The 25164-nt window shown below is 34.6% G+C and overlaps 2 protein-coding genes across 5 annotated transcripts; both read left to right on the top strand.

Annotated features, from left to right (window-relative positions):
* Positions 1-233: 233 nt before the first annotated feature.
* Positions 234-10313, top strand: LOC112031491 (protein PTST, chloroplastic). 3 transcript variants are annotated; one of them, XM_065770704.1, is made up of 10 exons: positions 234-456; positions 2914-2941; positions 3080-3114; positions 3421-3724; positions 4796-4885; positions 5913-5981; positions 8599-8704; positions 9076-9164; positions 9962-10074; positions 10149-10313. In XM_065770704.1, the coding sequence occupies exons 3-10, from the start codon at positions 3095-3097 to the stop codon at positions 10249-10251; spliced, it is 894 nt and encodes a 297-aa protein (XP_065626776.1). In that variant the 5' UTR covers positions 234-456; positions 2914-2941; positions 3080-3094; the 3' UTR covers positions 10252-10313. The 3 variants fall into 3 exon arrangements, with proteins under 3 accessions (XP_065626776.1, XP_065626779.1, XP_065626771.1); XM_065770707.1 differs by lacking the exon at positions 2914-2941 and adding an exon at positions 2221-2370; XM_065770699.1 differs by lacking the exon at positions 2914-2941 and having other exon boundaries at positions 235-456.
* A 1713-nt stretch (positions 10314-12026) lies between these two features.
* Positions 12027-14682, top strand: LOC112024379 (uncharacterized). 2 transcript variants are annotated; one of them, XM_024057015.2, is made up of 2 exons: positions 12027-14255; positions 14345-14682. In XM_024057015.2, exons 1-2 carry the CDS (start codon positions 12432-12434, stop codon positions 14411-14413), a joined length of 1893 nt encoding a protein of 630 aa, XP_023912783.1. In that variant the 5' UTR covers positions 12027-12431; the 3' UTR covers positions 14414-14682. The 2 variants fall into 2 exon arrangements, with proteins under 2 accessions (XP_023912783.1, XP_023912782.1); XM_024057014.2 differs by having other exon boundaries at positions 12032-14682.
* Positions 14683-25164: the final 10482 nt, after the last annotated feature.

Below are 25164 nucleotides of genomic sequence, written 5' to 3'. Positions count from 1 at the left end.
AATTTGAAAAATTCATAATTTCATTCTAACCTTTTTTTTTTTTTTTCAATATTGAAGAAGATACGATTTCATTTCACTTATTACACGAATACAAACAAAAACTGAGAAAAGCAAACAGAACCAAATATTATTGAGGCCGGACCCAAAATTTTGTTTGGGCTCAAAAAGTTGTACCCATGGCTAAGATCCATCCCATTTCCATTTTCCACGAGCCATAACATTCATCACGTGTTCTTCTTCCCCATTCTCCAATCTTCCATCGCGCCACGTGGCAGAACAACCTCCCTAAAACGTGTCGCATTGCACGAGCTCCACCAGGTCTCTCTGCCACTCCTATTAATCAAAACCCTCACTCCATTGATTCCATCAAACTCAACTCCCTCTAGTACTCTGCCTCAACCTGCTTCAAACAAATTAACGGTCTTTCTCAAACTCAAATTGCAGACTTTGTACTTTGTAAGTGATCAAAAATGTTCTCTGCGTTTATGTATTGCTATTATAAGTCATGCCCATGATTTGTTTATATGTATTATAAGTACATACACTCCATTGTTATTTATGGTTTGTGTTCTGCTTCTATTTGGGTGTTATTTCCATTGAATTTGTTGGAATATGAAGGGGTTCCTGCTTCTATGTTAGATGAATATGTGACAACTTTTTTGGGTTTGAATTCTTTTGGCTAATTAGTGAATTTGATAGAAGATCAAAAGTTGGGCTTAAGGTCAAAGATTTTCTTTTTGTACGTATTTGGTTCTTATTGCAATTTTTGGTTAGAGAAAAATTCCATGTGTTTGGAGTATATGTTACACCCTTGAATGCTGGAAGTGTTGATTCTTTTGATAAAGTATGAGAAATTATATATATTTTTTAGATAAGTGAGTATGAGAAAGTTGGTCAGAATTTCAACACCAAATAAAATTTCTCTCAAGTATGAAAATTTATATTTGGTGTTGAAATTCTGACCAACTTTCAAAAAAAAAAAAAAGAAAAAAAGAAGGGAGATGTACAGAATATGATACTAGATTGGAAATCTTCAAGTGATTTGGTGAGATTCAAAAAATGGGGCCTGGCTCTGTAGAATGCTATTTGTCAAATGATTTTATTTTAGATATGTTGTTTCTGGAAACTTGAGATAAGTACTAGTAGGAAGAATGTCTCGTAGGATTGATATGTGTTTTTGATTAATAGGTAGAGATGGAGGTTTTGTGTGTCATTTTAAATGTTTTAGGACATTGTTGGGAGATGAGGAGTCTTTCACTATGCAATATAGGGCTTTGGGCTGTTCAATTGGTTGATTTACAGTGCAATTATGAAGGATACAATTTGGTCTCATCATGCCCATCTCCGAAGAAAGAAAAAAGAGCATTATGGAAGGAATGTTATGCCAGGTTGTATTGAAACAGATTCTTCCAATACAATAATGCTAAATTTAGCACCCCAAAAGGGGAGCTTATTCATAATGTAAGGGAAGTTGTATGAACTTCTAATTGTTGTGAAGTAAGATTTGCACTTCTTTTCGAGAATTGTTCTATCACTTAATAGCTTTATTTGCATTCCGTTTGTTTCAGTTGAAATTTTTTTCCCAAGGAAAATAGAAAACATTTTTTGGAAATGCTGAGTAATGTAGTATGAAATATGAATGATAGGAGTAATTAAGTCAAAGTGTATTTTTGTGCTTCTTATAAATATTTCATCTATGTATTAGGGTGAATTGATTTTTACCCTACACACTTTTCATTTTAGTCAGTTTGCATGGTATAAGGGCCCATGTAAACTCCAAACCACCACTGACCGCTGATTAACCATAATTTACTATTGTCGACCACCACTTTACTACCATCAACCATTGCCAACCACTATTCTACCACATTTGACCACATCTAGCCACCAATCGATCATCATCCCCCACCTTTGACAGTTTGACCACTATTCCATCCATGGTTGTCTAGATTGTGATCTTGGATCATTGGATTGTATGATCCCCTTTGAATCAATTCGGATTGTATAAGGTTTGTGCATAGAATGGAGTCATGGTAGGATTGCAAGTCAGTTCATGGGATCACATAGATTCTATGCAATCCCACTTCAATCGTAGACAATTCCACTTGTTGCAAATTCAACAGTTCAACTTTGGTGTTGGGGCTAAGTATGGAGATGCACAAACTTCTCTCCATGGCCTACAAGAACATGATCAGTAATGCAAAGTCCTTGATTAAGCAGAAGGAAGGACACAAGAACAAGGACCATGTGGTACTCATGAAGGACTATTGATCCAAGGTTGAGTTGCAGCTCTCAGTGGTTAGCATCAGGATTTTGAGATGCTGGACTAAGTTGCTGCCCTTGTCTTTGACAAGTGATATTGAGTTGAAGGTGCGTTGTCTGAAAATGAAGGGAGATTTTGGTATTACTAATCCGATTGTTTGAAGAAATTTCTAGAATGATAAAAGTAAGGATTTAGGTGGTCAAGCATTGATCATTATGCAGAAGTCCTGGATATTAATAAATTGTGAATGCTGTCCTTTTTTAACCTGGTTGCACAAGGATTTAGGCGTTTCAAGCCGTAATGAGTCTTAATGAGTCTCAAATTAGGCGTTTCAAGTTTTTTGAAATCTAAGTATGTTTGAAATTACTGTTCAGCTAAGAAGTATGGAACAATCTGGTTTTGGAATCCAACTAGTGGTTCGTTGTTAAACCATTTAATACCTGTCTATGGTCTATCATATTAGAAGGTGGATCTCCTTTTGATATGTGTTGCACTAGTTGAAGAATATAGACTTATAACTGATAGTCTGACATTGTGCTGCCTCATGAGGCTTTTCGGTTTAAAGAAAATAATCTCTTATTCCATGAATAAAATGTCAATCACTTCATTGACTCTGTCTTTGGAACTAATACAGTAATACACAACTGTAGGTTTGCTTTTGAATACCTACATTTAGAGGTACCCTCTCTATCAAAGGCATGGGGTTCTATAACTCAATAGAATTATTTTCTTGTTACTAGTATTAACTCAGAATTTGTATAGTTGCTGCATTGAATGATGGTCCTGACAGTTATTTTGTTGTCTCATCGTTTTCAGGAGGAACTCTTCAAGATGGAGATAGGTACTGCAAGGTAAGCATCCTTGACATTCATTTTAGAGATGAAATCAGTTGTCTTGCAGGAAAAAAAAAGTAATTTTTGTAGACCATAGGCGCTGTTTTTTGCTTATTTCAATTCTATATTAGTAGTTACTTGATACTATGAGTTTATTTGTGTAGTTCTTTCGCCATTTTTTTTACTAGTTTTTTTTGTTTTGTTTCGTTTAGTCCTTGTTAATTGAAGTGTTTATGTATTGTTCCGTTTCTTACTTCAAATCATTGATCTTAATTGCTCAGAAACTTCACATTGTTACTATCACTTTGTTTATGATATGCATAGGTGTTGCCTTGACAAACAAGTGTCCTGGTTCTCAAGGAATTTAAGAACATTAGGTTGGGAAAATATTGACAAACTTCCATATAATGTGGCTGCTTGGAAGTTAAGGATGGGCTACCCAAGATTGATGTATTTGCATCAATCTTCTATGGGAAAGCATCCCATGACCCATGTGTTCTGGAGAAGATATTCCATACCTGTTTGTTTGGAGGAATCATCATCACTAAAGTCGAAGAATTATTCTAGTAATGCTGATGCAACTGACTCACCAGAGAATCTTCTTGCTCAACCACTAAGCAGGGATGAGGTAAAATTACATTTTCTATCTCTATAATTCCTTATTTATGATGAATAAGAAACATAAATTCTTTCCTCATTTCCTCCATTCTCATGAATTTGGATATTGAGGGAATCTATCCACACTTTCCTTATCTATGCTTTTACTTTCTCTTTTTATGGGAAATGCAAGAGGCCTTTTTTTCTTTTTGTTTCCTACCATCTTTGTTCTTTTCATTACCTGCTATCTGGAAGTAGGAAATCATGGTTTGGGAAATTGTAGCACACCCCATTTATTTCTAAAAAATCCTAGCTTATCTTGATCTCTCGCAAGTTGCTTGTTAGACAATCTAGCAACATCACAAGCTCCTGTTTGACACTAGTGCAAATTGGAGATGGAAAATAAATGAAAGATTTTCTTTTTTAATAAATTTTTTATTTATGATGCAAATTGTATTCTTTATTACGTAGGTGTTATAGGTTTTATAATTTTAAATTTATTACCTATGAAAAATACTTTTTAGGTTTTTTGAAATGTAGATTCTTATTCTTTAGGTGGACCTGTTGTTTACTTCTGGAAGGCAGTTAAATTTCTCTCTCTTTTAATAAAAATTAGCTGTTACTTATTAATAAAATATTTAACAAGTTAGATTAGCTTATCTACTCATCGAATTTAAACTAGGAACTTATGCAGAAGCTTATGTTTGCTACACAGTTCATGACACCACATTCATTTATTGGTTATTACCCCTCTATTGTTATCGGTGCTGTGTCTTCCAGAGTGGGCAGTAGGCTAGTTTTAGCTCCTTGAGCTTGAAATTAGTGGACTGCAAGCTGGCATTTCCTTCAGGGTTCCAATGAACTATAATTTGAAGGAGAACTGAAGAATATATGGATCTCACATCAGAATTGACCCACACAAGCTAAAAATTGTTGTGCAGTAAACCCAGTCAGCTTAACTTTGACACTTAGGGGTTTTTTTTGATAAACCACTTTGACACTTAGTTATTATGTTAACATTTGTATTGTGACAAACATACTTAATGCTTCTTTTAAATCTTTAGAGCTAACATATTTGACGTATTTGGTAATATTATATCAGTTAAAGTTGCTGCTGGCTGATTCTGAAAGAACAAGGCTCGTTAGAAAACTAAGTGAAGCCAATCAACAAAACCGCTTTCTCAAACGACAGGTTTGTACATATTTATGCAGAACACATTGCATATTGTTGCTAGCTTTGTCGATATTTTAACTACTCTTGGTTTGATCATGATTTGTAAGAACAATTGAACAATGGACTTTATGTTATTGATAAAAACCCAAAATGGGAAAACACCATATAGTATTATTTTTGTTTATCTACTTGGTCTCTCTCTTTTTGAAGAGAGGGGGGTGGGGTGGTTTAATGAGGAATGTTGCAGAAATAAATTGAAAGAATAATGAACATGGGTACACAAAAAAATTACAAGTTTTGTGGCTTTTGGCCTTTGTTCTCTGATGAACATGATAAAATAATAAACTATCGAATAATAAAAAAAAAGAATAACAAAATAATCGAGAGTGTCTCTATGATATGGCTATGTCAATAATCCTAACATCAATTTGCTGAACCCTAAATCAACTCAATATCCATTGCACTCAAAAAAAAAAAAAAAAAAAAAAACACAATATCCATTATTTTTTTTTAATATTTATAATATTGTATTTAGGCTTTATGGTGTTTGAAAATTTTAAGGGATGTATTGTGGGTTGATTATGACTTTCCTTGCTGGTGTAATCTATTATGGCTATTTAAAAGAGGACGCAGCAAGAGTTTGGGTAGTGCAATTTGAATAAGATTTTTAATTTTTAATTAGAGATTGCTTTACAGCTTGGTTGAGGATCAATAGTCAACCCAAAATTTTGGGACCAAGGCTTTATTGTTGTTGTGTCCGCTCTACTGCTTGGTGGTGATTCCAAGTATCTCTAGGTGGTGAAGCCTAGAGTCCTGTGATCCATTCCCTTTTTATCCTGTTATTTCTAATTACCACCCTACCCCTTCTGCATCATAGGAACTTTAAGCTAAATGCAAAATGACATATTGCAAATATTTGCCTCTAACATCTCCAGTTTGAAGGGTTTACTTAATCAAATGCTTAGGGCAGCAGAACTTTACTTATTTAATTGTTAATAGAAAGGCCTTTAGACTGACATCTTTTGTTAATCTCTGATCTCTGCAGTTACATGTAAAGGAGGATGCATTAGTTAATTTCAAAAGCGAACTTGCTGTCTTGGAACTTGAAGTTCAGGTTGTGTATTAAATAATGCTTTTGATCTATGATGTCTCATTAATGAATTTCATATGACCAAACCAAATATTAAGAAGATCAACAGTCTTGATTCCATTTTTGGCCTTTTCAATCATGATCTGTATGGTATATTTTTTTTTGTCTACCACCCACACACACACATACAAACTTCATGATACAAGTACTGCTTAAATTATAACTCTCTTGACTTTAGGAGGACCAAAAACTGTGTGTTGATTCTTATTTACTACTAGAATAGTAATTCTTATGTCAATCACATTTGAATTAAAAAAGCGAGTGCTTAATTGTGAGAGCCTTCTTGCTCTATTTTATGCAAAGATTGTTTTGTCCGATGCAAATCAAATATTGATGTTACAGAAGTTAGATATTTGTTGGGTGAGGAAAATGATATGGAATTGCGTACTAGTGGGCCTCTCCACCCAATAACTTATGCTTTTCGGTTGGATGCTCGAACATGATATTTAAAGCCTGGTTTAATTTTTGTGTTCATGACCTCCTAGTGTGTGTGATGTGGACCCCAAATTAGACCTATAAATGCTGATTGATTTTATTGGACCTGATTAACCATGATTGAGCTATTGGATGAATTTGATTCTATTTGATTGTTATTTCAATATCTTATTTAATCTTGTTATGGTTTTTTTTTGTTTTGGTTTTTTTTTTTTTGGATGTGATTTGGAGAGCCTATTAATTTATTACACGGTCCCCAGAGTCACTATTGTAGAAAATGGATGATGGATTAATGATATTTGCAGTGGAAGTTTTCTTCAAGTGCTTGGTGTTGATTCCAAGCAAACCCAAGTGCTGATTCATGGGTTCCATTGCTTGGAGCTAGTTCCTGGGTTCCCATGCTTGGTGCTGATTCCTTACAACTCTAGATGACAATTTCTAAATTCTATTTTTCTGTTTCACTGCTTAGTGCTTATTCCAAGAAACCCTAGGTGATGATTCTAAGGTTCTATTTCTTTGTGATGTTCTCTTTTTTTAACCCTTGAGAGCTGATTGTCCTACATCAAAGTGCTAGGCCTTTTTGCATCCATGTGCTTAGTGGCCTGGTGCCCCTCTATGTTTGTTGTTTTACTTCTGTTTCTGTTTTGACTTGCATGCGGAAAAGGGAATTAGAGAAGTCCCATTTTTGTTATGTATTGTGTATGATAAGCATTTATTCTTGACTACTTATTGGTTCTCTTGATCTATAAGCTTAAGCTTTTGGCTCAAATACAATCACAATTAAAAACCATGAAAGTTTAGGATCCATTTGTCTTAAATCTTTAACCACTGGCACTGCTAAGTTTGCCACCATTGTACAAATGGCCAGCGACCTGAATCCTCAACTTGCTCTTTTACGATCCCCACTAGACTGCTGCAGTTGTTGCTACTCTCTTGGGCCAATGCCACCTAAGCTACCACTGTCATGATAAATAATGGTGGTCCTTGGCCCTAGAAAAATCACCTTTTGTAGTGATAACTATCAGGTTTTTACTTGCTGCATAAGGTGTCACTGCTGTGGTCCAAAGTGGTCTGGTGAAGAAATGGAACAGATGAACATTTTATCTGGCTAAAATACCATCTAATTGTTTGCAATCATGCCTGTATTATAATTATATGTAATATACTGGTCTAGAAGGTCTGTTGGGGGCATGCAATGGAAAAATAAGTCTATAAATGCTTTGAATCATGGGAGGAAATTGTTGATTAGTGGAGCAGTCCAAACATTTAATTCTATGATTATATCATTATATTATGCATCAGTGAATTTTTTTCTTTTGGTAAGGACCTGCTATGGGTCAGCACAAGGAAGAAAATTATCCTTACAACCAAGTATACATTCTACTTTAGCTAAATTGACTTCTTATGAAGCTACCTATCATGAGAGAATCCCGGTTCTTCTGGTGTGTAATACTAGGTTGGTGCCTGACCTGGTAACCAAAGTGACTACCTAATCAGAGACATGACCTTCCTAATGGTTTCAAGAGCATCTTCTGTGATCATCATATACCTCATTAGCTAATAAAGATCAAATGGTGCCAGATGGCATCTTCTGGCTAAGTGTGGTGGCTAAACTAATATTGTCTAATACTGCTAATGGTGGCTCAGAGGACCAGGCTGTTTCAGAATTGATGGTCTTACCACTCAGGCAATAACAAGATCTTAAATCATTATGCTATATTTAAAAGCTTCTGTGAAGTTTAGGCTGTTTAGCAATTTGAAAATTTATAGATACCCTGTTCCATTGTGGATACACATTAGTTTTCTGAATGTTTAAACGGCAATTTGCTTAGCTTATGGAGACTGCTTCCATCTTTAATTGATCTGATTAGTAAATAACTAAATGTAGTCCGAGTCTTGACCTTAGTCTTTATCATATAACTGCAGTCTGAAGGTGAACTGTACATTAGCTTGTTTAAACTTGTATTTGATGCATTGTCAAAAAAAAAAAAAAAAAAAAAAAAAAAAAAAAAATCCAGTTTTGTATTCTACACTCTGGAGAATTCTAGTCAGCCTCACGTTTGAGCTTTTCTTTTCATACATACTATGACAAATCAACATCTAAACTTTTGATAATGCAATTCTATTATTTGTGCTGCAAGGACAGGCTTTGGTCACACTCGCAGAAGAAATAGCAAAATCTGTCACTCCAGTAGGTTCAAGAAAGATCAATGGCAAATACATTCAATCTCATCTTCTTTACCGGTTAGAAGGTATTACCATGAACCTGTCCTTGCTCCAGATTGACAGACTTCTTCACTTTTAACCAAGTACAATTTACTTTGTGCTTTCTTATATGATGGATGTGATGTGCTTGCGTGTGCGAGTAGATACATAATAGAAATATGTGAATAGAAATATTCCTGTTCTGGTGGGTATGCACTTCCTCACATCAACAGTCTTCTCATGAACAAAGATTTACTATTTGAGTATCTGGGGAGGCAAGACAAAGTGAACTTTGATAAGAGATTTCTGTATGAAAAGATTTGTGTTGCTTATGTGATATACAAACTCTTGAAATTTAAAAATATAGTTTTTTTTTTCTCTAACAAAGATTTGGTTGCCATTGTGTCTATGTATAAAGCTGTACGTGAAAAGCTGAATGAACAGATAAAAGATGTGGATGCTGCACGATCCAAAGAGGTTCCCTTGTTCTGGATTGGCATGGCGGAGGTAAAGCAAGCTGTTCTTATTCCTTGTAGTTTTCTTTCCTAATGAAAATGGAGTCTCAATTGTATTGGGTTATCTTATCCTATTGATATTAATATGGACCACTTCAATTCAAGGCAAAGGGTGAGCTATAGTCTTGAACTCAAAAAAGATAAATGTGGTTAGCAGTGTGTCGGCCTAAAGTGATGGACTTCTCCCCATTTGTTAGCTTAAATGGCACCTCTTGCTCCTATAAGAATGGGGTTAAGAGTGTGTCCATGAGTTCAAGACTTTGGGATGTGCGTGCGTGCGTGTGTGTAATAATACCATTAAAAATTAAAACCATAAAATGATCACTGAATTTTATTCAAGTTTCGAGGGACCTATACAAGGATAGTGAAAAGTAAAGAAATAGGAACTAAAGCAAGATAAGAAAAGGAAAACAAAGCTTTTTATTAGCCTCTCTCCATGCTTGCTGGGTTCCCCTGACCTCTGCTTTCCTTATGCAGTTTGTTGCTCGTGAATTTGAAACAAGAATTTTCACTTATTTATTTATTTTTATCTTTTAATGATCCGGTGCCTCCCAGATGTAAAGTATACGTGCATCTCCATCCTTTCCCTCCCCCTCCCCCCCACCCCCCCTATTTATATACATTGAAACAAATAACTTACAATCTATTCATTGGAGAAAAATCCAAAATTGTCTTATTCTTTTGTTGTAGAATTATAATTATGGGAAGGTAAAACCAGCTACATTCCCTGCCTGACTATCTTCTTATTTTTGATGTAGTAAATCTGTCCTTTTCTTTATTGTGCATCAGAGTGTGCAAGTAATGGGAACCTTTGATGGATGGAGTCAAGGAGAGCACTTATCGCCAGAATACACTGGTTCTTTCACGAAGTTCTCAACAACATTAACGCTTAGGCCTGGAAGGTACCACTCGATTGGGTCACTTAGTTTCTTCTTCTTCTTCTTCTTCATAATAATAATAATTTTGTGTTGTGAAGGTACGAAATCAAGTTCTTGGTGGATGGAGAGTGGCATCTATCCCCAGAATATCCTACTGTTGGAGAGGGACTAATGGAAAATAACTTGCTAATTGTGGAATAACTGTGCATCTGTAGTTCTGGTTAAAAAATGGTTAATACAGAAAGTGAATGACCTCTTTCTTAGTTTGAGCTTCTTTCAGGTTGTTTATCATATTATCTTGCTAGTTAGTTGGATCAGCATAGGAGGGAGATATCTGGTCTTACTCTGCATGTTTGACGGCTTGAGAGTAATCCCAACTTGCTTGCCTTCTTCAGAGAGAGGTCTCTCTCTGCATTGGGGGATTTTGCAAAATAACACTATTTATTATTATTATTATTATGGAAAAGAAACACTATATATCAAAATTATTTTTTGCAAAATAGCCGTCTCTTAAAATCCTGTCTTGGGGACATGACTTTGGTTCTTGACATGGTAACTTTCAAAATAGGAATATGTTAACGGATGCCTTTAGGGCAATTATTAAAATATTATTTTAAGAAAAATTTTATCACTTTTATAAAAAATTAAAAAAAAACTGTCAAGAGATTAATTAATTTTTTTACTCTTTCCATAAAAAAGTTTACATTTCCTTTTATCAGAAGAGAAGGAAACTAAGCTGCACGTTTATTTGCTAGCTAGACTAGCTAAAGCCTAAAGCTGTAGACACTTATTTTACAATCCCAACTAATGTTTGACATTGCATATGTATTTTGCTGCTTAATGAAAGTCTATTATTTTGCTCACTAAAAAAAGAAAAAAAGATTTTACTAATTTATTATGGTGCTGAGTTGGCAAAGCTGAGTCAGCATATTGGCCATGCTTACTACTTCCAAGACCCAATGTGAAGATGCTAAATTAGGGGTAAAATTTAGTTCTCACACACACTTAAACTGTATAGAAATTGTGGCTTGAAGTTGTAGAATTAGTGTGTATAATAGAATGTGTGAATTAGTATTCAAAATTCTCATTCTGCAACTATCAAATATATATATATATAGTTGTGTTTTCTATGACATGAGTTTGGTAGTTACATGAGAAATTATCTTTTTATATTTTTATTAAAAGTAGAAGGATGAAAATGAGAAATTATTTTGTACTCTTCATCTCAATATTATTTTCTTTTCACTTTTCTTCCCAATTTGGAAGGAAAAAAATGGTGGGACTAGTGGGAAAATGGTGAGATACGCATAGAATAATATAAAAGTTATTATTATTATTGTTATTATTATTTTTAATGTGTGAAAGGAATAAGTATCATTTTGGATTAATTCGTTGAGAAGTACTTCAGCCTCTAATATTTGGAGTGATGAGGACGAGTGGACCATCACCACCGAATCATTTGTCGGCCAACGGCGTTGGGTGATATCATATCATATGTGATTTGTGATGGTAAATTGCAAGATATTGCGCCAATTTCCTTGCTCATCACTGGCCGGCATTGATCTTTTATTTATGGGCCGCCTTTTATCTTTATTGCAGATGGCTTTACTTTTCTTTATTTATTTATTTAAAATAGAGCTTTACTTGATTCTCAATAAAATAAAATAAAAACTCTTTATTTTCAAAGCCGTGTTTGTTGTTTCGACATTAGTAAAGAATCATTTAAAATTATATTGTTTTTTTTTTATATTTGGTAATGACTTTAAAATGAGTTGAAAAATTATTTTTTAATTTTCTTTATTTAATTTAACATGAAACAGAATTCTACAATATATTTTCTAAAAATTATTTTATTTTTTTATATTTATATTTAGTAGAGATTTTAAAATAAGTAGAAAAATTATTTTTTGACTTTTCTTATTTAGATTTAGGTGAAATATAGTTGTTTTCCTTCTTTAACTTTGCATAAATTAAAGTTATTTTTCATAAAATTTTAGTCAAAAATAACTCTCACCAGCAAAATTGAAGGTAAAGTTAACAAAAACATGGTATACTATCGTCACCCACTCTCAACTTCCCACTTCCAACCCAGCCTACAACGCCGTCATCCAATGGTCTGCTTTACCTGTGGCTTCGGTAACCCAAAGGAGCTGTTCGATGAAATGCCCAGCTCAATCGTGTAACCCACATCTCGAAGATATTTTTTATTCCTTCCAAAAGTGAGAAGTGGTTTGTCTTGGCTTCTGGGCTTTGAATAAGAATAACGAGGTCTGACTGACTGTTTGTTTGCGACTTGTAAGTTGTCTTTGCAAGCGTTTACCACAAATACACCATATAATGAGTTGAATTCCTTCAATTATTTTGCCAACCAAACCAAAACCATGGCATTAGCAACATCATTCTGGCTCTTCTTTTCCTTTTCTTTATGGTACTGCAATGCATTAGCATTAGCAACAACAACTCATGGGCCACCAACCACTCCATTTCTCTTCCCAGAAACCAAATCAACAGTGGTTCCAAATCCTGCTCGCTTCTTCTCATCTCATCTCCTCTCATCTCCACTTCCCACCAACTCATTTTTCCAAAACTTTGTCGTATCAAACGGTGGTGGCCATGAATACATTCACCCATATCTCGTCAAATCTAATTCCTCCTCTCTTTCTTTTTCCTACCCATTTCTCTTATCAAACTCCTCCATCGTTCAACAAATTTTTGTCCCTGACCTCACCATCACTTCCTTGAACAAAACTACCCCATCAGCTATTCTCAACAAAAGGCATAGAATCTCATCTTTTAGTGATCTCAGTGTCACTCTGGACCTTCCTTCTACTAATCTACGGTTCTACCTTGTCCGGGGAAGCCCTTTCTTGACATGTAAAGCCATTACTCGCAGCACATATCTTTCCATTTCAACTATCCATGATATTCTCTCATTTTCTTCTGATGCTTCCCTCACCAAACACATTATAAAGCTTAACAACAGCCAGACTTGGCTCTTGTATACTTCAGCACCCATACGTTTCACACATAGCATATCTCAAATTACTTCCCGGGAATTTTCTGGGGTTATTAGGATTGCTATCTTGCCTAGTTCGGAACGAAAATATGAGGCAGTGCTCGATAAGTATAGCTCGTGTTATCCGATCTCAGGCCATGCAAAATTGGGTAAGCCCTTTCGTTTGGAATACAAATGGGAGAAGAAGGGAGGAGGAAAGCTGTTGCTGCTTGCACACCCTCTCCATCGCCAACTACTGTCGGGGAACATTGTGTTAGAGGGTTTCAAGTACAAAAGCATTGATGGTGATCTCGTGGGAGTTATAGGAGATTCATGGGTATTGAAGTTGGAACCAATTCCAGTGACTTGGCATTCCATTGCTGGTATTAGGATGGAACACTTTCCTGAAATTGTTTCTGCACTTCGCAAAGATGTTGATGCGTTAACAACAATATCAACACCATCGTCATATTTCTATGGCAAAGAAGTTGCAAGAGCTGCGAGATTGGCATTAATTGCAGAAGAAGTTGGTTATCCTAAGGCGATTCCAGTGGTGGCAAAGTTCTTGAAAAATGCACTTCAACCATGGTTAGATGGAAACTATGGTGGGAATGGCTTTTTGTATGAAAGGAAATGGGGTGGTCTTGTCACCAAACTAGGATCCACAAATTCCACACTGGATTTCGGGTTTGGAATATACCATGATCATCATTTTCATTTGGGCTACTTTGTTTATGCAATTGCAGTACTTGCAAAGATTGACCCGGCATGGGGGAGGCAATATAAGCCACAAGCTTATTCTCTAATGGCTGATTACATGAATGTAGGCCTAGGATCATATTCGTATTCCTATTATCCTCAGGTTAGATGTTTTGATCCGTGGAAGTTACATTCTTGGGCTGCAGGGCTCCAAAATTATACAGATGGGCGAAATCAAGAAAGCACAAGTGAAGCAGTGAATGCATATTATTCAGCTGCACTGTTGGGATTAGCCTATAAAGACAACCTTCTTAAGCGCATTGGGTCAACGCTTGCTGCATTGGAAATTCTCTCTGCTCAAACATGGTGGCATGTGAGAGAGGGAGACGATATGTATGGGAAAGAATTCAGCAGGAAGAATAGGTTGGTAGGCATTTTGTGGGCTAATATGAGGGACACCAAACTTTGGTTTGCTCCGGCTGAGTGGACGGCGTGTAGGCTGGGAATTCAGGTTCTTCCTATCACACCAATCACAGAGATATTGTTTTCTAATGCAGAGTTTGCGCGAGATGTTGTTAATTGGGCATTGCCTTCTTTTAGCTTGAGTGGAGTTTCAAACCGCTGGAAGGATTTTGTTTATGCTTTGGAAGGAACCTACAACTATACTAGCGCCATAGCCAAGACAAGAAAGTTGACAGAACATGATGATGGGAGCACTCTTGCCAATCTTTTATGGTGGATTTACAGTCAAGAGAGGTGACAAATCTGTGATTGGGTAAGAAAAGCTCCTAAGAGCCTCATTCTTATTGTGCTCATCCAGCTTCCTACACTAATGTTATCATTAGTTATCAGCTTTTTATTTGAGTTAATGTTATGGTTTAATTTGGTTGCCTATGTATTCAAATGGACAAAAATAAAATCTAAATCTGTTCAAGTCATGATTTGACCTGATTACAATATTTAGAATGTGCTACATCGATTACGCTAGCCAATTAGCTTGATTAATGATTTCAGATCCTTGGTTTAATCAAATCGTTTATGCATGAAAAGATATGTTTGTTCCCGGAAAAAAATAAAGAAAGAAAGAAAGAAAGATAGAAGAGAAAACTTCAGATTGTTGATGCCTGGAAAACTCGTGAAATCACTAGCTTGATTTATTAATTTGGTCATTCATAGTTTTATTCAATCCATTCTTTTAATCAAATTACCATATCTCCACAACTACCAGACACCCTCTATGACTTCATCTTGGTCAAAACCAAGATTTTAGAACTCTTTAATTTTCGAAAGCTCAGTTTATTCTTTCATTTTGAAAACCTTTCCGGAGAAATTTTTGTTTTTTGAAATTCAAAGAAAATTAGATGTATCTAATTGCATGCGGTTTGGAAATTTCAAAAAATGTACTTAATCGGAGAAGTTGTAGTATTGTAAAGGAGTAAAGACAAAGCACTTGTGATGAAATTCTGAACACTTGAAAGTTTTTAAATAAAATAAATTATAAAACTCTTCATCAGTCATCTTTTGAAATAAAATATTTTAGCGAATATAAAAGATTTTGGATTCGACTTCCCACAATCCTTTAAAAAACATGATAGACAGAGAAATGGTCTCTCAAATTATTGCAGTTGAATACTTGAATTAGACTAACGTAGATCTAGATTCTAGAGTTGAACTTACCAATTTTTACTTATTTGTTCATTTCTTTTAAAACAAAGAATCTAGATTTGCTAAGATTGACTAATTGGATACGTGATTAACGTTGATATCAATATTGTTTTACGAAGCATTGACTCTGCATTCTATATACTTATGGCTACAATGATGACTTTATGTCATTTTTGGCTACTTTCTAACCTACAATGAAATAAGATCCTTCTTATGGACTTTTTCCAAAAGCCTAAATGGAGAGGGTTAGAGTCATATTTTTAGGTATTCAAAACATGATTCATTCTGAATTTTAGTTTCAAGTGTTCAAAAGTGAATTGAAGTCCATATTGAAGACACAAGAAACTTGCTCAAGAAAATGTTAAGTATCTAAATACCTCCTCAACCTATCAAGAATTTGTTCATCTTAATACCTGATCGGCATCTCTCGACCAATCGAGCTACAGGAAAATTAAATAGAAAATTCTATTACAGCCTAAGATGAATTGACCTGTATTGGGATTTGTGCAGTGGCGGCTCTAAGAATGTTTCTCAGGGTGCTCTTGGGTGGGCTTGCTTTGTTACAAATTTTTATTTATTTATTTATAGATTTTAGTTCAATTTTTTTTTAAAACTTTTTCTTTTTGCTTGAAAGTAATGTTATGAATACCGTTTTAGACCTTGTTTCGGTTTGTTTAGTAGAATGGAATATTTCGGTACCGGTCTATTTTGGCATACCATTTCCAGGTGTTTCGGGGTTTCTAAAAAAATTAAAAATAATATATATTTATATTTTCTTATACAACATAAAATTATTGATCCAAATAAGTAAACCTCAAATAAAACAAATCATTTAAGGCATGTTTGGTACATGTCTTTAAACACATGTTTTGAGTTTTTAAACAACATTACACGTATTTCCAAAAAATACAAATAACGTTACTAGAACAACATTACCAAATGGGCCCTTAGTTTTTTTTTTTTTTTTTGGAAACTCAAATCATTTAGTTATTACATAACAATTACTTTTTTAGAATATTAAAACATAAATATGTAATTAAATAATGAAAAACAACAACTAAAAACAACACAATCAGAGTGTATACATGTATATTATATTGGGAAGAGACAAGACCTAGTAAATAAGTTTGAAATCAAACTCTTTTGTCAGCTTGTTGAGTTTTGTCATTTCCAAAGCTTTGTCACATGGGTGGAGTCAGCAAACCAAGGAAGACGATTTAGTACCATACCGGCCGGTACGGTCGAAATATCTCGTTTCAGCAACCAAACCGGTACAGGTGACCCTCCCATTTTGTACCGGTTTTTATACCGGACTGTTTCGGGTGATTTTGGCCATTTCGGGGCATTTTGGTCATTCCGGCCGAAATATTGATTTCCGGCCGAAATCTTTTAAGAACAAGTATTACCTCTTTGAAACTAATTTTTGCTTGCAAAAACCCATAGATCCATGACACTGAGACAATGACGAAGTTCCGGCGAAGCCTACCTTTGCATCATGGCCTCGTTCTGTTAAATTGCAGCTCTCATTCTTCTTCTTCTTCTTTTTTTATTTTTTATTTTTTATTTTTATTATTATTTTTTTTAATCTTCTCCTCTTCTCCGCTCATGAACACCAGAGACCAGACTTCTCAATTCTGAGCATTTGGCTTCTCACTTCTCAGTGCATTTTCAAAACATGTGGGATGTGTTTATTCTTTTTGAAAGTAACGTGTGGTTGTGGTAAAACTAAGGCATTGAATTCTATTCAAAATTCACGTGAGAGTTAGGTGGGATGTTTGACCTTTTACACTTGTTTGAATTTTTAATATAATGATTAGATAATTTAGATTTATTTGTAATGGATTGGGCCATTGTAAAAGGATAAAGATAATGATGAATTGGGCTTAAATATACTTAAAGATAGAGAATTTAAATTCAGCAATATATATATATATATAGGATTTTATAAGTATAGCGAAAAACAGTACACCGGTATTGACTGGTACTCGAAATATATCGTATCGTTATGCAAATCGATACAGCTTTCAGTACGATATTGACTTCCTTGCAGCAAACTAAAAGTCTAAAAGGCAAACTAAAGAAAAAACTTGACAAAGCAAAAACTAGAGTAAAAAACGAGGCAGACTAGCAGAGCATCTGAGATGAAGGAAAGAAGAAGAAAAGGAAGAAGAAGAAAAAGGGGCGACCTCTGCGATGACTGTATTTGTTTTTTAGGCATTCGACGCAGGTAATGACATGCTGTGTTGATGAGTTTGAGGGTGTTCCTAATTTTTTTGAGAGTGTTCTTAATTTTTTTTTAAAGGTAGATAAATAAAAAATTTTAAATTATTATATATATATATATATATAATAAAAAAAAATTTCAAGTTAGGGTGGTCTTGGGACCACTCTGGCTTGAACGTGGCGCCGCTACTGAATTTGTGCATTAGGGTTCCCATATGTAGATTAGGACATATTTATAGTTGTCATCAGTATGAGAGAAGAGACATGCAAATTGAGAAGTTACTGCGATTTTATGTGCCTAGAGTTTTGTACAGAACTAGTGTTGCGAAGAACTTTGCACCAACTACTACAACAATCTAGGATTGCTATGGAGAAGTCAGTCATGTGAATTGGTAGATTTGTGCATCTTGAAGTTAGTCACGTCGATTGTTAGATCCATGCAATTGAAGAAGTCTGCTAAGAACAAAACTCCAACTGGGTTGGAGGTAGAGCTGAGTTGAGTAGGTTCTAGTGAACGCAGGTATTTTGGGATCAACTAATATTCTTTATACTTGTAACCTTAATCTTATTAGTAGATTCTTTAGGAGTGGTGACCTATATATCATCTATTGAGACTTTTGCCGCAAATGTTTTTCCCATCGTAACCAAGTAACAGTGTTTCGTTGCACTACTCTAGATTGATGCTGTGGTTGTGCCTCAATTAAATATTGCATATAATTAAAATAATGAATCAACTTGGATAATTTGTTAATTTAACTAGGGTCAATTTAGACCCAATAGAAAGTCTTCTAGCACAAAATCACCATTAAAATTCCCTACATTCCACTCTTCATCATTGCTCAAATTTATGCAATTGGAATGTTGTCCGAGTCTTTATTTGTATTCCAATTTAGATCCATCTGGCCAAGTGGAAGGCCTCTAGTGTGTCGTTTCGTTTGTCTCACAGAAAATGGTTCTCTTTATTTGAAATTGATCAATGAGCTTTCCTCCCTTTCAACGACTACCGGTACACCTCTTAGGTATGCCACAGTGAGAGACAATAAGTGAGACAATAAAGAGGACAAATCTTAGCGTTTAATCTACCGTGAATACACATAAAATGAATTTTCCTGCAATATTTTATACGGACTTGCAAAATATATTCAAGTCAACAGGGCCAAGAATTTGGTATGCAGTGAGCCAGTGACCTATTTTTGAAGATTGAATCCTTACAAGCTTTCTACCATATGAAAACCTAAGAAAGATTGATTATATAGGGAGAGGGCGGGATCTGTGATGTCCATGCCTTGATTTTATGAATCTGAGAGCTTTTGAATTGTGTGGCTTTCACCGTGCGTGAAAGACAATATGTAAGATCGTTGGTGTTGGATTTGGGTCTAGCATCAGTTCAACTTTGCTTTTAATTAAAATGGCATGATTTAGAAGTACTTTAAATCACACCATCTTATGATCCCATTAAAGAATAGGAGATAAAAGAAAATTTATAGTGTTATGCAATAAGCAAATTGATAAAATACCTAGATTTTAACTCTCTGGCTTTCCCTCCTTGAAAATGAGAAAGAAAATTAAAGATTAAGAGATAGGATCTTTAAGATAAGGAAAAATATTAGTGCACATCTGAAAATGCTCATAGTGTGCAAAAATTGATGTGGAAAGTCGCCCTTACTTAGGCTTTGTTGGTTGGGGGATGGAAAAGTAGGAGGATAGAAAATTGGAAGGGGATGGAAAAGTGGGAGGATAAAAGAGATTTTAGTTTTTTTTATTTGTGTTTGATTAAGGGTGGAAAAGTGAAGGTTGAAAAACTTTTGATGATGTGTTGAAATCGTTAGTGAGTTGTAGGCTCCAAATCATGCCGATAGGTACCTGTGGAACAAGAACAAAAGGACCAAACAGAAGGTACCGATGTGGTATAGGCCAAAAACCCTTCGAAGGTCAAGTCAATGAATAAGAAATCTCTAAGAACTCTATAATAAGAGAGTTAGAGATTTTTTGGGTACCTGGGGAAGAGGGGGTCTGGTGCTTATATAGTAGTGAGTAGTGAACCAAGATCCCTTAAGAGTGGGGATTTTTCCTTGTGGGGAAGATCTGTTATTAGGGTTTCTTAGATTTTATAGTGTCTTTCCATATGAGGGAGATGTGGGTGAGCATTAGGGCTTTTGTGCGTGATGCACATTATCTTTCCATGTATGAGTATTCATGAGGACCAAGCAAGGCCACATAGGACCTGTCGGTTTCTCCACTCCGTCGGCCTTATGGTCATCCGTTGCTTAAGGTTCTCCCGTCGGTTTGTGGGGGAGATGTGTCCGTCATCTTTTTCGGTGGCGTCATCCATTGAAAGCACCGTTGGTTTATTAAGGGTGCGTCACCTCTATTATAGTCATTTTGGAGCCTCCGTCATTTTTTGTGAAGCTGACGACCTCGTAGGGGTTGTCAGCTCTCCTAGCCTTCTGCTTATGAGTTTCAATTACTTAGTCAAAAATACCCCTATCAACTTTTTTTTTTAGTTGAGAAAAAAAATTGGAAGATAGAAAATAGAGTTTGTATAAATTTATTTATATGCCCTTATTAAAAAAAATTATGTCCAATTAAACCAAAAAAAAAAAAAAAAATTGAAGAAAGAAGAACTTGAGAGGAGGGGTAGTTCAAAAAAAGAAAAAGAAAAAGAAATAAATAAAGAAAGGAGGGTGGTTGTACCATGCCTAGGAAAAAGGAAAACAAAAATGAAAGAAACAACTAAAACGTAAGAGGAGGGGTAGTTAAATTATTTGATTGCAACTACTCTTCTCCTCTCTATTTTCTTCATAAATTGGGGAGATAGCATTTTGGTGGGACTAGAGAGAAAACACCCAGACTTTACTAATTTTTCCTTTTAAGATCTACCCAACCAAGCAGACTCTTAAGGTCTGTTTGGTTGGGTGGATTTTAGGAAGGATGGAAAAAAGAGGAGAGAAAAAGGTGTTTTGGTGTGTTTGGTTTGAGAAGAAAATGGTAAAGAAAGTTGGTGGGTTCGGGAGTTTTCTCCCCAGTCCCATTAAAATGTAATCTCCCCAATTTGAGGGGAAACTTGAGAGAAAAAAAGTCGCACCTAGAGAGACCAAATTACCTTATGCTAGTATGCATTGTGCAACATTCACTTTCATTTTGTTGTTGTTGTTGTTTTTGTTTTGTTTTTTTTTTTGCCCACACGTCTTTCTTCTTTCCTTATGTCTTTTTATGTTACCTTTTGTTCCTCTTTATTATTTTTTTTTTGTTCATCTGTTTTTTCTATCCTTTGTTTTTTTTTTTATCCCTATTCTTTTTTTTTCCTCATTTCTTTTGGATTTTTGTTCTCTCTCTCTCTCTCTCTCTCTCAAATCAAGCATTTTGCCCAATTTTCTAAACTAATTAGGAAAATGTCTCTGTTTTGAAACTCGATTTTCTAAAAATCGAGTTTCAATTTAAAACTCGATTTTTGGACAATCGAGTTATAACAAATTGAAAATTAAAAAAATAAAAAATAAAAAAAATTCTAGAGTCCTATAGTAGCGTTTTAAGAAGCCCTATAATGGCGTTTTAGGGACCCTATAGTGGCGTTTTAGAACTCAAGATCCATGAACTCAAGTTCCATGCAAGTTTTATTTATTTATTTATTTATTTTTAATTTTGATTGCCCCATATCTATAGTGGTGTTTTAAAGAGCTTATAGTGACGTTGAAACTCGATTTTGAGAAAATCGAGTTTCAAAACAGGAGCATTTCCTTAATTAGTTTAAGAAAGAGGGCAAAAGGGTAAATTTTTTGTGCAAAAAGGGCATTTGCCCATTTTGGCTAGAAAACCCCTTATCCTTGAAAAGCCATTGCAAGTTGCAACTACAAAAGCTAGGTAATCACAATGTGCTTTCTTACTATGTAAGGAGATAAAAGAGTTGCCAAACAAGAAACAGGAGATATAATTGTATATGATTTGTGCTAGATAGGAACGGGTTTCTCAAAACTGTACTCGCATTTATTAATTAGCAGTGTGTGTAACCATACAAGGAGGCTTATTTATGCCACACTCTAGTAGTACTACGAATAGAGTGAGTGCAATACATATAAAGGACAATATGCTTCTTCTTCTTCTTCTTTTTCTTTTGGATAATTCAATTGTCCTAATTGGGAGAAGAGGATAAAGAAAATTAATCAATAGTAATTTGCAAGCCTTTTGACATAGAGAACGATAGGCATGGGAAATTGGGAATATACAAATCCACCTCTAAAATGCTCTAACAATGTTAATGTCGATATTTGTTACTATTATGGTAATATTAAATGCCACAGCTAGACAAACGTTAAGTGTTTGCATCATATCCTTGTGTTTAATAATATTTATAGAAACGTTCTTTACAATATCCAACTCAGAACTGTATGAAGTTGAAGTCATTGACTATAGAAAACGAATAAAAAATGACAACGACGACTATTATTAAAAATGTAAGGTGGTGATACTTGATGGGAGCCAGCGGATCGATCCCATGTCTTATTTTGTCATCATATAACAAACATAGTCATATAAATTAATTATGATGCCATGTCACCATAGAATTATTGGAATCTATATATATATATATATTATGTATAAAAAAAAAAAAAAAAAAAAAGGCCAAAAAATTAATTAAAAAAAATCGCTCCACTTAGGAAATGTCTCAATAGTCAATATGGGTTTTCTCTTGTTCATGTTGGAGAACAGAGAGTTGCTGTAATCAAAGNTAATTGTTTATTTGATAATATATTTTGGGTGGACAAAATTACAATTTCTGCAAAGAAAATAACTTAATAGGTTATCAACAACAAATTGTTTTCCTAATTGGTCCAATTAATCATTGTTAAATTTTATTAATTTTTTTGGATTGTAGGCATAAAAGTAAGGTTTGAGAAAGTTTGTTTAAAACTAAAAGAATAATTTCCAAAATTTATATTCTTTTTAATGATTCGCAAAATGTTATAAATAACTTTTATTAAAAAAATGAATATTTTCGTTAACTTGCCTTTTGAATTTTTGAGAAAAGTTGTATTATTTCATTTTGGTACTACAAAATTTATATTTATGATTTATGATTGTTCCTATATTACATTTATGATTATTCATATAATAATTAAAAATATGATTACAAAATACATTACTCATTATTAAATTAGTTTAAATTGTAAGAAAAATATTTTAATAAATCCACCATAAAAATAATTATCACCTGCAACACGTAGGTTCATGGCTAGTTAAAATTAAATCCTAAAATTTGCCACTTGTACGTTGTAATCAATGAAATATAACTATCAGTGAACTTCAAAAACTATTTTATCGAAGAGATGAAAAATAAGTCTGTGGATTTAAGAAATATTAGGTATATGTCATAACTTATCAATTTTATAGATAAGTCCATATCCATAGATTAGGACGATATAAAAAACTATATAGTCTTCTTCTGTTTAAATTTGTATCTGTTTATCTGTTTACATTTTTTAATTTTGATTTTTCCATGGCTATCTCCTTGAAACAATTTCAATGGAATAACCACTTGGTTTTCAAGATATAAACAAACCGACTCATGTGTGCAACTCAAACAAGCTTTATATGGGCTACGCCAATCCTCTTGTGCTTAGTTCAATTAGTTTGACTATTTTCTTATTCCAGCAGGATTTTTCTATAGTACTATTGATCCTTCATTATTTTGTATCTCATAGTTCCCAATTCCCATGGAACCATTTTACTATTGCTCTATGTTGACAATATCATCCTTGTAGTTGACAACTCTGCTTCGCACTCTTTTATCAACATCTTCACTAGTAATTTGCAATGAAAGACATCAGGGGTTTTCATTACTGAGTTGAATGCTCTGTTTGCTTTGAAGTAAAATACTTTCCGGAAAATGTTATCCCATTTTAGGTGATTGTAAAACTTTATTACCTTTAAAAATTTGGTAAAACATTTTCCAAAAACACACAATGTCTTTCTCTCCCCCCATTTGATGGCTAGGTCTTCAATCTAATAGTTGGAGCTACTGCTCTAGTGATTGGTGCTATCATTCCAGCTGCAGTCGTAGGCGATCTGGTGGTTGGATTTTTCTGATGACTGATGTTGGTGGTCCAATCATTGGAGATGCTGTTCCGACAACATTCATTGGTGGTTCGGTGCTAGAGCTACCGATTCAGCAATCAATGCTGATAATTTGGTCACCAATGACACCATTCGGTAGTCACTAGCAATTTGGTTGCTGGAGCCATTATTTCGACTGCCGATTCCAATGTCCAGTCAACAGACCACCAGCACTAATGACTCTGGTAGCTGAGGCACTGATTTTGGTGGTTTGTTTGAAAAATTTTACACGTCACAGCAAACACCTAAAAATATTTTAAGTTTGAAAATATTTTACTTCAAAAACAAATGGAGAAGAAGTTCGATCATTTTCTGGTGGATTGTTTCTCAATTAGCAAAAGTATGTTTGTGATCTCCTTCATCGTGCTCAAATGGTTGGTTGCAAGCCTATTTCCACACCAATGGTTGCTAAGCCCCATAATCTCACACATGCGGCCGAGCCTTTCTCTGATCCACAACTTTACCAAATATTTGACATTCACCCAAAATCTTGTTGGTGGCTTACAATATTTGACATTCATGCAAAATCTTGTTGGTGGCTTACAATATTTGACAGTCATTGGTCCAGACATTTCTTTCTCCGTGAATTTTGTATATCAATTTATTCACAATCCATATGTTCATCACTTTCGGTTGGTTAAACGAATTCTTCATTATCTCGAAGGAACCATTGATTGTTGTATGTCTACTTGCTCATTCTACACTTGAGCTCTATGCCTTTTCTTATGTAGATTAGGGAGGTTGTCCTGTCACAAGACATTCTACCACTAGCTTTAGGGCTATCTGCATTTCTTGGTGTGCTAAGAAGCAACCAATTGTTGTTCATTCTAGTGCTGAGGCAGGATATCATGCTCTTGCCTCAACTATCATGGAGCTTACATGGATTTCCTTTATTCTTCTGGATATTGGTGTTTTCCTCAGTCATCCTCCCACTCTTCTTTGTGATAGATGTCTCTGCTTTACACCTTACAAGCAATCTTGTGTTTCATGGTCAGAAACAACACAAAGAAATTGATAATCATTTTCTACGGGAGAAAGTTGCTCATGTTGGTCTTATTACATTGTGTCTTCCTCGAACCAAGTGCCTGATATTTTTATCAAACCCCTTACCAAGAAGAGTTTTCTACTCTTGTGCACCAAACTAGGTATTTGGCAATTGTCACTCACCCCTTCCCAGTTTGAGACTTTGAGGGGTAGGGGAGTATTAAGGATAAGTTCATATCAATAGATAAGGTTGAAATAAATAAATAAAAAAAAAAAAAAAAACAAAAACAAAACCAAAAAAAAAACGAAAACAAAAACAAAAAACTATACAAATTGCGTCTATTTAAATTTGTACATGTTTCTCTGTTTAACCTTTAAAATTTTTTTTTTTTTTTTATTTCTACATGAGATAATAGTTGTAACTTGTAACACCACTT

This window comes from Quercus suber, unplaced genomic scaffold, assembly GCF_002906115.3.
Source record: "Quercus suber isolate HL8 unplaced genomic scaffold, Cork oak 2.0 scaffold_4, whole genome shotgun sequence".
NCBI lineage: Eukaryota > Viridiplantae > Streptophyta > Magnoliopsida > Fagales > Fagaceae > Quercus > Quercus suber.
This window is presented reverse-complemented; position numbering and strand designations above follow the sequence as displayed.

Excerpts from the sequence above, each read along its gene's own strand:
- LOC112031491 (XM_065770704.1), top strand. The coding sequence starts at position 3,095 with ATGGAGATAGGTACTGCAAG. Across the intron at positions 5,982-8,598 it reads TCTTGGAACTTGAAGTTCAG|GCTTTGGTCACACTCGCAGA; the intron begins GTTGTGTATTAA and ends CTGCAAGGACAG. Across the intron at positions 10,075-10,148 it reads TTAACGCTTAGGCCTGGAAG|GTACGAAATCAAGTTCTTGG; the intron begins GTACCACTCGAT and ends TGTGTTGTGAAG.
- LOC112024379 (XM_024057014.2), top strand. The coding sequence starts at position 12,432 with ATGGCATTAGCAACATCATTCTGGCTCTTCTTTTCCTTTTCTTTATGG.